Source organism: Nicotiana sylvestris, chromosome 2 (assembly GCF_000393655.2).
Source record: "Nicotiana sylvestris chromosome 2, ASM39365v2, whole genome shotgun sequence".
In the NCBI taxonomy this organism is placed as follows: domain Eukaryota; kingdom Viridiplantae; phylum Streptophyta; class Magnoliopsida; order Solanales; family Solanaceae; genus Nicotiana; species Nicotiana sylvestris.
Window position 1 is genome coordinate 71,363,029 of NC_091058.1, and position 13,746 is coordinate 71,376,774.

At 37.9% G+C, this 13,746-nt stretch overlaps 1 protein-coding gene and 1 pseudogene across 1 annotated transcript; both read left to right on the forward strand.

The window, feature by feature from the left end:
- Nucleotides 1–9,693: 9,693 nt before the first annotated feature.
- LOC104239761 (lysine histidine transporter 1-like) lies at nt 9,694–11,016 on the forward strand (annotated as a pseudogene).
- An 816-nt stretch (nt 11,017–11,832) lies between these two features.
- Nucleotides 11,833–13,427, forward strand: LOC104239752 (phosphoserine aminotransferase 2, chloroplastic-like). Its single transcript, XM_009794477.2, has one exon. It carries the CDS (start codon nt 11,921–11,923, stop codon nt 13,232–13,234), a length of 1,314 nt encoding a protein of 437 aa, XP_009792779.1. The 5' UTR covers nt 11,833–11,920; the 3' UTR covers nt 13,235–13,427.
- Nucleotides 13,428–13,746: the final 319 nt, after the last annotated feature.

Consider the following 13,746-nt stretch of genomic DNA (forward strand, 5'->3'; position numbering starts at 1 on the left):
TGGAACACGTTGTGTGCTGAATCCCAACAAGTGACCAATGATCTGATAATATCACCCCGAGGCTGAACATTTAGTAGATCCGGGAGATCTTTCAGATATTTTTCCTTACTTTGTCTTGCCCCTCTTTGCTAAGTCGTTTCACCATAATCGCAACTCAAAAAGGATCTTGGTCATTACTGAAAAAGGTTCGTTTTGTATTGTGCTCATCCTGCACATTTATTAGGGTGATTATGCCAAGTGAAGAAAAAAAACTTTATCTAGATCTCTTTTTTCAAAGACTCCTCTTTGTTTTTGCAGAATGGGAGGTTGGACCCGACGAGAGTTGCCTACGTATCTCACACCCTGCGAGAATCAAACCGGGCTAGTTCGGGCGGATCAGAAATAGGGGGAAGCAAATAAAATCTTTTAAAAAAAAGAATATATATTTTTATTTCTGAAAAGAGACTAAGGAAATATTTATGCATTTTTTTTTCATTTTTCATTCATTTTTTTTAAAGAAAAATTCCGATGAGGTTTTGACATTACTTGGACATTGGTTTTATTTCTCCAAAAATAAGTAATTATTTCCCTACCCTACTATTCTTTTTTTTTTTTTTGAAAATTTTTCGGAAACCGGTCAGCATGCAGATCCGAAGCGAATAGATGCGCAAAACAAACGGGATGCAGCAGGATGGTCTTTTCATTTCAGGCTGCCTGCCCTAGACAGACCCAACCCCTGTGTTGAGTCCCCTATGTCGAATGCAACATGATGCAGATAAGCGTTCCTACTAGGGATCCGGCATGAGGTTTCGTTATACTAGGTTTATAACCTGGGTATATGTTCTAGACTGTGTACCCGAGCGGACAACTCGAGTCGAGGAGGGGGCAACTTACCGGGAACCAAAAGGCCGTCCGGCTTCGTAACTTATCCGTCCTCTTTCATATTTCGGGTATTGACACTAATAGAATAGGGAGCCTTGACCAGCGAGCTTCTTCCCGGAGGTAAGAAGAGAAGGGTTTCAGCACAGTTTATATATAGTTCAAATAATATCAAAGCGGTAAAAGCATCATTTAGCACATTGAGCCCAAACATATAACAAAATCAGATAAAACCAAATATAACAATTTATCTAAGCTCGAATTTCTAACCCTGAACCAGTGGTTCTGGGTTATCCCCAGCAGAGTCGCCAGAGCTGTCACACCTCTTTTTTCCGTACCCGCGAGGGTACAAGGGAGTTTTTTCCAATTAAAGGACAATCGAAAGAGGATTTATTTGTTTATTTCAGAGTCGCCACTTGGGAGATTTAGGGTGTCCCAAGTCACCAATTTTAATCCCGAATCGAGGAAAAGAATGACTCCATATTACAGTCTGCGTACCAGAAATCCGGATAAGGAATTTTGTTAACCCGGGAGAAGGTGTTAGGCATTCCCGAGTTCCGTGGTTCTAGCACGGTCGCTCAACTGTCATATTCGGCTTGATTATCTGATTTTATGCAAGTATGAACTTATGTGCAAATTTTAACTTTTTACCGCTTTCATAATTATTATCATTATTTTTACGAGGAATTGCAACGTCGTGAAAACATATCTCGAACCACGTTATATCAATGTACACGTGGTTGTTGACATATCTCGACTCGGTTGAGATTTGGATTTGGGTCACATAAATGTGCACCCGAGCTAAGGAAAATAAATTATTAAAGGCGCGCTTAAAGCAACTAGCGTATTGTTATTTTGGGGAAGGCCATGAAATTCGCTAAACGACCTATCCCGAATTCTAAGTATTTTAATATATATACATTTAGAGGACCCCGCACTTTGTACATTTTTTGTTTGTCGAGGCTCGTCTCATTCCTTATAAAAAACAAAAGAATTTTGCAACGTCATGGAAATGCATCTCAGACCACGCCACAATCAATGTACCCGTGATTAGAGACACATTTCGATTCCGTTGAGATTTGGATTTGGATCACATAAATGTGCACCCGAGTTTAAGGAGATAACATTATTAAATACGCGCTTAAAGAGACTATCGCGTTATTATTCTGAGAGGGCCGTGAGATTTGCTAAACGACCCGTCCTGGAAACTGAATGCTTCGATATATACATTTAACGAGGGCCCCACAGCTGGTGAGTTTTTTATTTGTCGAGGCTCATCTCGTCTTTATTTTAAAAGGATATCCTATAGCAGCTACGTTTCTTGTCGCGTTTGTCTCTACTAATCGAAAGCAGAAATAGCCCTAGTTAATTACATGCTTGTCGGTTATTTACAGCAGGATTCCGAATACTTTTACAAAATTCAGAAACAGGGCCACGCCTACGGACACGCGATCGAATCTCATGGGCCCAAACCCAGCTTGTGCGAGGTTGGCCAAGCCTGGGCCACTGACTTTCTGACGAGGTCCTGCTTGGTCCATTTCAACTTGGGCTCGACCTTCATGAGGTTGAGACCGTAAACTTGTGTTCTTTGTTCTTAAGATGTGGTTTATCAATTATAATAAGGCAGTTTATCAAAAGGGAAGGAGGTTTAACTAATGATGGATAGTTTTATGCATTAATGGACATGCTAATCACAGACATAGCTCATTTCTGAGCTGTAGCCTATTATACTGTCAAACCTTTTATCTGTCAACCTACACACATAATAAAATATCAAGTTACCCTACCATTGGCATTTGCTATATATGAGAGCTAACTCAAGTATCCAAACAGAAATGTAAAACTACTATACATTCCGTGATATTCAGTATACAAGCTACTTCTAAAAATGAACAATCTTCAACTCTTCTCTTTTTGTATTCATGCTCAACTTTCAAGTTACATGGACAGTATTAATCGTGTACCTGGTATAGCAAAGCAAAAGAAGAAGGATAATGACCAGTTGAGTAGTATGCAACAAACACAGCAACAACAGATAAACAGCATCAACACAGCAACAAACAACCAGCCACAATGATGAAGCTCACAAGTGGTCGAGCAATAAACAAGCAATCCCAGAAACAGAATGGTGAACCAACAGAAAACCAGGGTATTCTATGTAACAGCACCAGCAGTTCAACAATCACAAACAGCTCGGCAAATAACCAACAACAATTAGCAAAGATAGCTTGACCAATTTGAACTCTTATGCAGTTTTCAGACAGTACTCATTCACAGTATTCTGAAATTTCTTTCTGTTTTTCCCTCTCTGAAGAATAAAAGTGTCTAGCCCCTTTCTTAACTAGAAACAACTCTATTTATAACTGAACGAGAACCCCTAAGGGCTGCCTAGAACTTCACAGCCCCCAGGTCTGCCCATCCCCTTCATTTCCCCATGCCTGTTTTAATACTCTAATCAAGAGTCATGGGTGTATTAAAGTATTCATTTTGAACCCATGCCTTGATGTTTTGTTCCCCATTGTCTTTAGTTTAATCCTAATTCAGTACCCTATTTGTCAGCTCACTTAAACTAATTATTTCTGTTCTTTTTAACACCCAAATTACCCTTGTTAAACCCTGATTATTACTGTCCTAAACCATTGCAGCATCAGGGCATTTTGAACTTCTGAAAGTTCAAATTCAAAACTGCCCTAGCTTGAGTCTTTTAGTTGTTTATAATGCAGTTACAAACTATTTTCAAACAATGTCAAGCAATCAATTAACAACAACAGGTTCGTTCACTCATGTGAAGTTGTACGAATTAGAATATTTGAACCTTCAGTTATAGGAAACTAATCGACGACGTTTATCAAGTCGACCACACTAATTATAACAAGGCATAATCAATCGATTAAATAAACAATACGTACGGGGTCCTGAATAACTTCAGACAACATTGCACAATACTGGGAGGCCATATGAATTATTTATGCGACGACTAATCTAATCGAACATGTATATCACAGAGTATATTCCAATATGCACAAAAAATAATCGACCAAATAAAAGGCCTTACAAAGAAGGAATAAATTGGAATGAAAATACCAGAAATACCAAATAATCACAACAGAACATGCTAACAAACTAAATCAGTACTCAAATAAAACATAAAAGAAAAGGGAAAACTTACTGTGGAAGCTTAACCAAGAACGGACCAGACCTGAACCAGTTTTGACCATTTGAGGCCGAACAAACTTTAATCGGGGTGTTCTCGACCGAGAACACCTTGATTAAAGCCTATCAGGTCCCAAAATCCCCATGAAACTGACCGGATTCCCCAGGTTCTTGTGTTCCATAGTTTGAATCTTCAGATTTGGGATTTTAGGATTTGTGGGTAGATTCGGACCAAACCAAGCTTGGTTTGGTCACGAGGGAGGACAGGGGGTTGTCCAGTGTGAATTTGGGTTGGCTTGGTGTAGATCGGGGTTTGGTCTCGAATCTTCAAATCAAGATTCGAGACGAAGGAGTGTGATTCGAGGTACATGGTTGGTGGATTCGTGTTCAGGGTGGTTGGATGTATCGGAGGTGTTGTTTTGGCAGTCACCGGCATCCTTGCCGCCGACTTTACAGTGAAGGTGAAGGGTGGTGGCTAGGGTTTAGGATTTTAGGGTTGGGCTCTTGGGGACGATGGAACCAGGGGGGTGTTTGGATAGGGGGGCGTGGGGTGTGATGGAGGGTTTATATACGGAAGGGGAAGATAGATCAGGGCCGTTAGATCAAGTGATCTCAACGGCTTGGATCTACTGGTGAGTGACAGGACGAGGGTCGTTTGGTATGGGAACGAGGTCGTTTTGGTTTAAGTGAGGGGTTGGGTTGACCGGGTAAGGGGGATGGACCGGGTCATGTTACATGGATCTGGGGTATGATCCTGGCCGTTGGATTGGACTGGTTGGAACGGCTGAGATGAACCGTCCCTGAAACAACGTAGTTTTGGGGTTGAACTACGTCGTTTTGGTGGCCTGAGGATAGGTCTTGGGCTGCTTCTGGGCCTCAAAATTTTTGAAACAAATAGGCCCAATCCGATTTTCTAAATAATTTGCACTCTTTTCTTTTGTTTTCTAATTTTAAAATACAACTAAATTAAAATGAATTTAAAACACCCATTAATCAACACTTAACACAATTATCACACACATATTAAAAAATTTTAAATGGTTAAATCACAGCCTAGAATAAAATATGCATATTTTTGGGAATTTTCTTTTAATGACCGAATTATGGCTCAAATACATGGCATACATATTTTGTATTTTGTTCGATAAAATTCAATGAAAAATGGACAGAAACACAAATGACTACCAGCGCATCTCACGTAAAAATTGTACCGCGATGCCATTTATTATTATTTTTTGATTTCTTTTGGAGTGATTGTTCGTGGAGCAAAAATCACGTGCTTACACATATAAATCTGCTTACAAAAATACAGCCTATCCACACATATAACTACAAAACACCACAAGACATCTACATATATAAACATTATCTACAAAAATGCAGGAAGAAAAAAGTAACTACAACTCTGTTTCAAAATTTAAAAGCTAACGACAATATAACTACAAAACGACTACAAAATAACTACAATTATAAACTGTAGAAAATCACAACTACAAATAATCTACAAAATTAAGACAACTAATCTACAATTTACCAAAACACTTAAAACAGAGATTTTTACATCCAAAACAAAACTAAAAAACTGAAAACGAAAATAATAAATATTTACCTTCACCAAATTTTTTTTCTGAACCAATTTTGGGAGTTTTTTGGACTGTTTCTTCGTTTTTTGTTTTGAGGAAGTAGGAGACCACTTGGGTTTTTTAACTGTTGGAATTTTAGGGACATCTTCAACAAAGTCGTCATCTACACATACCTCTTTCCCCTTTCTTTTGAGTTGTTTGCCGCCAGTTGTAGCACTTACTCCAACATCTACATCGTGCATTTGCTTTGTTCTCATCTCAGCGCGGATTTGTCTAGGAGATGAACTGTGAGTAGTAGGTTCTATTGCATGTGTAGATTTTACTTATTTTTGTGGTGATTTTGGTGTTAAAACACCCAAATCGAAAGAGGGGATATCACATACTGTAGATTTTTTAGGTATTTTTTGGGAGATTTGATGTTCTTCATGGTTTAACTTCAACTTGACTAAAGATTTGAACGAAATTTTTAGAATGATAACTTCAATATTTGGTGAATTTAAATGGAGAATAATGAAGAATGTGGGTAGCTTTTGTTCTGTAAAGAAGAAAACAGACGCTAAACGTGGGGGAGTGAAGGGTAAAGGTAAAACATGGGGAGGGGGGGTTGAGCTGAAAGGAAAGAGAAACGTGGGAATATACGGTCTTATAATTATGCCTCATATAAATGCCCCATTAATTATATCCCTGTTTTAAATTATGATATATAAATGGTAATTTAGTATACTAAATGTAATTATCTCTAACCTTAAACATTGAGGGTAATAAGATTTCATATGTGGCATAGGAAGGTAAGCGAATCTAGGGTGTTATTATTGGGTTTTCGTAACCCAGTAACTTTTGTATACAACAATTTTTGTATAAATATTGTATTTTTACTAAGAAATCTATTAAAAATTTATAAATATTTAATTGTGAATCCAATTATTATTGTATATTAATTTAAAATTACGATAAACTTTAAATTCTGAATCCGTCTGTCCTGACGAGAAAGTCCGTTTTTCCCTAACGTCCTTACAAAACTACGAGAAAGTCGGAACCTCCAATTGAAGGTACCATTTGATTTGCATAAATTATTAGTAGGGGACTGACGAAATTGAATGAATTTCATTCCCTATTTTATTCACATGGTACAAAATATGGTGCCGTTAAGATTCTTCTTTTCTTTATGTGAAATTTATCAAAATATTAATCAATCAAAATTTGGAACTCAATAAGTGTCACCAATCAAAAAATACCGTAACTTTTGGCATTTCGAAAACTTATTCTGAAAACATTTTTTAATAGACTCATAAAAGAATGGTTGAGATTATGAAATGGAACATAATTTTACTACAAGCTTTTCATCGTAATTGACCATTTCCTTTCTTCTTCTTTTTTTTCCCATTCCACAGACTAACAGAAAGGAAACGACACAAGGGATTTGGGTCGTCAAATGAGATAAAATAAATTATTATTGGAGAGGACAAGTATTTTGGTTGAAAGATAAAAAGAAAAGGAGACCAATCGCCAATAAAACACTAGAGGAGTGGCGCAAAAGCATATGCCAATTGCCCAAATTGCTGCTACTCTTTGACGTATTATACCCTCTTTGGTCAAGCTTCCCCAAACCTAGAATCATCTTCTTTTCTTTTATTTTAAAAAAAGTTTTTCTTCTTCAAAGTTGAAGTCTTTGGCCAAGCTTTTGGAAGAAAAAAAAAGTATTTTTGAGGAGATGCAAAAACAATTTTTGAAAAGCAGAAAAAAATAGTTTTTCTCAAAAATCACTTTTGAGAAAAATACACTTACAAGTAGTTTTTAAAAGCTTAGCCAAACACTAATTGCTGCTCAGAAGTATTTTTTAAATTAATTAATTAAACACAAACTGATTCTCATCAAAAATACTTTTGAGAAAAAACACTTCTCAAAATAAGTTAATTTTTACCGCTTGGCCAAACAAGTTATTAGTCACCAACCTCACTAATACGACATCGAACTTGAGTCCTTACACTTTTTTTTAAATCCTTCACCAACCTTTGGGGCCCTGTGACCAAATACATCCTGTGTCTAAATCACAGACAGTATACAAATTCAATTAAAATGGAGTGACTAAATAATGAATCATTATTTAATTCGACTAAAGGTTCCTCAAATCAAAACGAATTGAGTTAGCTTAGGCTAAAAAATTAGTTGTAACTCAACATGTTGAACTCAAAAACTATTTTTTCATTTGTTTTTTTTTTAAATATATCTGTTTAATTAGCAAACCAAACTGAATTCATCGAATTCTTTTTCATTCTTCGACAAAGTTTTTTTTTTTAAAATCAATTGAAGCTACATCCAAATTGATCCAACTTTTCCATCTTATTAGGATGTTGGTGGAACAATACAGGAATAGGAAAAAAAATTTACACGTGGTATCTATTGATATGACAAGGTCCTTAAGGAGCTTTTTTTTAAAGGTGCTTGGAGGTAAAAAGGCGTTCCGGTAGCATACATTAGGGTGATTAAGGACATGTATGATGGATCTAAGACTTAAGTTAGGATAATGGGAGGAGACTTAGAGCATTTTTCGGTGGTTATGGGGCTACACCAAGGATCCGCGCTCAAACCATTCTTATTTGCACTGGCAATGGACACACTGAACCACCATATTCAAGAGAATGTGCCGTGGTGTATGTTATTTGCTGATGATATAGTTTTGATTGATGAGACCCGATGAGGTGCTGACGAGAAATTAGAGATTTGGAGACAGACCCTTGAAGTCTAAAGGTTTCAAGTTGAGTAGGACAAAGACAGAATATTTGGAGTGCAAGTTCAGCAATGCGAATGGGAAGCGGACATGGATGTTAGGCTGGATTCACGAGTCATCTCCGAGAGAGGAAGTTTCAAATATCTTGGGTCGGTTATCTAAGGAAATGGGGAGATCGACGAGAATGTCACACACCATATAGGGGCAGAGTGATGAAATGAAGGTTGGTATCTAGCGTCCTGTGTAACAAGAAGGTGCCACCGGAACTTAAAGGTAAGTTCTATAGAGCGATGGTTAGACTGGCCATGTTATATGGGGTAGAGTGTTGGCCGGTTAAAAAATTTCATGTTCAGAAGATGAAAGTAGCAGAAATGAGGATGTTGAGACGGGTTGTGGGCACACTAGGTTGGATAAGATTAGGAATAAAGATATACGGGCGAAGGTGGGCGTGGCTCCTCTAGAAGACAAAATGCGAGAAACGAGGCTCAGATGGTTCGGGCACGTGCAGAGAACACGCCTAGATGCCCCGATGAGGAGGTGCAAGCGGTTGACCTTGGCGGGTTTGAGGAGAGATAGAGGACGGCCTAAGAAGTATTGGAGAGAGGTGATCAGGCAGGACATGGAGCGTCTCCAGCTTACTGAGGACATGACCTTTGATAGAAAGGTGTGGAATGAATATTAGAGTTGTAGGTTAGAAGGTAGCTTAGTATTTACCTACTCCGTACGGGGTATTAGGCTAGTTTGTTAGTGTTTTGTTTTCGTATGCTAGTATTACATGTTGTGTTCTTATTATTTTTCCACTCCAGTTTCCTTGTATCTTGCCCTTTTTATCACTTTTTTTCATTTATTTTTATGATCATATCTTTATGGCTTCTATTAATGTCACTGTTCTATTTTCTTTTTTCATCTTTTTGTGCTGAGGGTCTATCAGAAACAACCTCTCTATACCATAGGGTAGGGGTAAGGTCTGCGTACACACTACCCTTCCCAAACCCCACTTCTGAGATTACACTAGATTGTTGTTGTTGTTGTTGTAATTGAAGCTACATCCAAATTTATCAAACTTTTAAATGATTTTACTTGGTTGCGCCCAGATGAAAAAAAACTAAGTTGTACTCAACTTAGTGGGCGTTTGGACATAAGAATTGTAAAATTCCAAAAAAAAGTGAATCTTTTTTCAAGTAAAATGGTGTTTGAAAATTAAAGTTGTGTTTGTACATGAATATAATTAAAGTCGTGTTTGAAAACCTGTGTCATGGTTACAATTTGGGAATTCATAATCACAACTGGTTCACATCTGGCTTCATTCTTCATACCTTCCATCAAATAACTGTAAATCTTATTCATTTTTCAAGCCCTTGTAAGTTGTAACACAACAATATGGTAGCCTCTCCAGACAACAATGCGGCTGACGGAAGAACTGAAGAACAAAAGGCGATAGACGAATGGCTTCCCATTACTTCTTCTAGGAATGCAAAATTGTGGTATTCTGCATTCCACAATGTTACTGCTATGGTTGGAGCTGGTATCCTCGGTCTTCCTTATGCCATGTCAGAGCTCGGATGGGGACCTGGTGTAACAGTGATGGTGGTATCATGGGTTATAACATTATACACACTATGGCAAATGGTTGAGATACACGAAATGGTTCCAGGGAAACGTTTCGATAGATATCATGAATTGGGGCAACATGTTTTTGGTAACAAGCTCGGCTTATGGATCGTGGTGCCTCAGCAATTGGTTGTTGAAGTTGGCCTTGACATTGTTTATATGGTGACTGGAGGAAAATCATTCCAGAAAATCCATGATTTAGTCTGCAAAGATAATTGCAAAGATATCAAACTGACTTATTACATCATGATATTTGCTTCTGTCCATTTTGTGCTTTCTCATCTTCCTAACTTCAATGCCATATCTGGTGTGTCTTTGGTAGCAGCTATCATGTCCTTAAGTTACTGTACAATTGCTTGGGGGGCTTCAATTGATAAGGGTGTGCAACCAGATGTGGAATATGAATACAGGGCTGAAAACACAGGGGAAGGTATTTTCAACTTTTTCAGTGGATTGGGAGAAGTGGCATTTGCATATGCAGGTCATAATGTTGTGTTAGAAATTCAAGCTACAATCCCTTCAACAGCTGAGAAACCTTCTAAAGGACCAATGTGGAAAGGAGTTCTTGTTGCTTACATTATTGTGGCTCTTTGTTACTTCCCTGTTGCTATTATTGGCTATTGGATCTTTGGGAATTCAGTATCAGACAACATTCTTATCTCTTTGGAGAAACCTACTTGACTCATTGTCTTGGCTAATGCCTTTGTTGTTATCCACATTATTGGGAGCTATCAGTTGTATGCAATTCCGGTGTTTGACATGCTTGAGACTTACCTTGTAAAGAAACTTAAGTTCAAGCCAACTTGGTACTTGCGATTCATGACCAGAAACCTTTATGTTGCTTTCACAAAGTTTGTTGGAATCATCTTCCCTTTCTTTGGGGGAGGATTTGCTTTTGCCCCAACAACCTATTTTCTCCCTTGCATCATGTGGCTTTCAATCTACAAAACAAAGAGATAGGGTCTCTCTTGGACTACTAACTGGATTTGCATAATAGTGGGAGTAATGTTGACTGTTTTAGCACCAATTGGTGGCTTAAGAACCATCATCATACAAGCCAAGGATTACAAATTTTTCTCTTAGGCATCTGTCGTGTGGCACCTAGCTTCGGAGAAAAAGGTGATTTCTAATTAAATAGATGTGTGGTAAATCACATAGATACTTGGTCTGTGTTTTGGGCTTGTAATACATTTTCGTGTTGCTTCTTGTGTAATGTAACTATAATTAATGTTATATTACTGTCAGGAGCATTTTCAAAGTGGCATTTAAAATATATATATATATATATATATATATATATATGTATATATATAATTTTGGGTTGTTTTTGAAGTTTTATAAGTGATCTGAATGAAAATTTTGGAAAATAATTTTTTGAAGTTTTTAAAATTTTTGAAAAATTATAAAATTCATCTTCAAGTGAAAATTGAAAATTTTATGACCATTCTAAAAAAAGTAAAAAAAATTAAAAAAAAAAAGTGAATTTTTTTTATATCCAAACGGGCTCTTAATAAATTCAACTTTAGATGGGTTGGACGAATTACACATGCATGAGCTAAACTTGAAACCTTCAAATAAAGTAATAGATGCGACTAGATTTATATTAGATTAATGAGAATATTACAAAAAAGTAGGGTTATATAAACTAGATAAGTACATAAAATATACTCATTTAAAATTTCAAATGAGCGGAGAGTATTCCACAAAATATGCGTGGTTAGATTTTCACTTTTCCATTTCCCTCTTCCGTTTTTCTGACCCCAATGTAATGAAATTTTTTACAATAGTTGGCCAAAAAAAAAAAAGAATTTTTTTTCAAAATAAAAAAATTAGAACTTATCCCGAATCTACTTTATGTGAAGAAATTTTTTCTCACGTTCCCTAATATAAATAACACCAACTTTCTCCTTTTTCCTCTGCATCGCCCAACCCTCTCAAACACCAGAGCCCAAGGGAAAAGAAAAAAGCAAACAACAATCTAATACCCATGGCTATGTCAGCTGCCACCTCCCGATCTTTCCTCCTCAACAACCCCACCACCCACCAGAACCACCCAACCCTCAAATCCACCACCCATCTCGCCACCTTCCCCACCACCCATGTCCACCCTACCACCACCCTCACCTCTACCTATAAATCTATTTCCATCACCTGCTCAGCCGCCGCCACCACAACTACCCCCCTCCAAACAGCCTCATCCTCCACCTCCTCAGATCGGGTCTTCAACTTCGCTGCGGGCCCCGCCACTTTACCAGAAAACGTCCTCCAAAAAGCCCAAGCCGACCTCGTCAACTGGCGCGGCTGTGGCATGTCTGTCATGGAAATGAGCCACCGTGGTAAAGAATTCCTCTCCATTATCCAAAAAGCCGAATCAGATCTCAAAACCCTCCTTAATATCCCCGAAAACTACGCCGTTCTCTTCCTCCAAGGCGGCGCCACCACCCAATTCGCCGCCCTTCCCCTCAACCTCTGCTCACCGGACGACGCCGTCGATTACGTCGTCACCGGTTCGTGGGGTGACAAGGCATACAAGGAGGCAGTTAAATACTGCAAGCCTAACGTCATTTGGAGTGGTAAATCTGAAAAATACACCAAGATCCCGGCTTTCGATTCTCTACTACAAACCCCAGGTGCCAAGTATTTGCATATATGCGCCAATGAAACTATTCACGGAGTTGAATTCAAGGATTATCCTAAACCCATTAATGAAAATACCATTCTTGTTGCTGACATGTCATCCAATTTCTGCTCAAAGCCAGTTGATGTTAGCAAATTTGGTGTTATTTACGCTGGTGCCCAGAAAAATGTTGGTCCATCTGGAGTTACAATTGTTATAATAAGGAAAGATTTGATTGGAAATGCACAGGAAAGTACCCCTGTGATGTTGGATTACAAGATCCATGCTGAGAACAATTCATTGTATAATACACCCCCTTGTTATGGGATTTACATGTGTGGGCTTGTATTTGAAGATCTGTTAGCTCAAGGTGGATTGGTGGAAGTTGAGAAGAAGAACAAGAAAAAGGCTGAGATTTTATACAATGCTATTGATTCAAGCAATGGGTTTTTTAGGTGCCCGGTTGAGAAATCAGTGAGGTCATTGATGAATGTGCCATTTACATTGGCTAAACCAGAATTGGAGGCTGAGTTTGTGAAGGCAGCAGCTGCTGAGAAGATGGTGCAGCTGAAAGGGCATAGGTCTGTTGGAGGAATGAGGGCATCAATATACAATGCTATGCCTTTGGCTGGTGTTGAAAAGTTGGTTGCTTTCATGAAGGATTTCCAAGCTAAGCATGCTTGATTAGTATCTTGTTGTGTTATATTTTGTCTTTTATGTTTTCATTATTTTCTTTTGGTGTCTCTATGTTCTGTTGGTTTATTTGGGTTTATGAGTCAAAATGAATGATACTTAAGCATGTGTTGGTCCTAGTTTTTTAGAAATATTGAAACTATTATTAGTACTAAAAGCTTAATGGAAAAAAAGATTTTCTTTTGCTTTTTCTTTCATGGTTGAGCTGTTGGATCTTTCACTTTATGAGGAAAGATTGCACTATGATTGAACAAGTGAAGGTGAGATCTTTTCAAGATTTGCAGGGGTTGTTTTGTAGACTTGTAGGGGCAGAACAGTATGACGAATTTATTCTGTTTAATATCGGACGTGCCATGTTATTTGTTAGTGTTACTGAATCATGAGAGATCCGCACACCTTAGATTCCAGTTTTCAACTGTTGTTGACTTCTAACTTGTCGGTAGTGTAGTTGTCCCATTGATTGCTGCTTTGGGACCTGCTACCAACCTCTATATAGGTATTAG

Excerpts from the sequence above, each read along its gene's own strand:
- LOC104239752 (XM_009794477.2), top strand. The coding sequence starts at position 11,921 with ATGGCTATGTCAGCTGCCACCTCCCGATCTTTCCTCCTCAACAACCCC.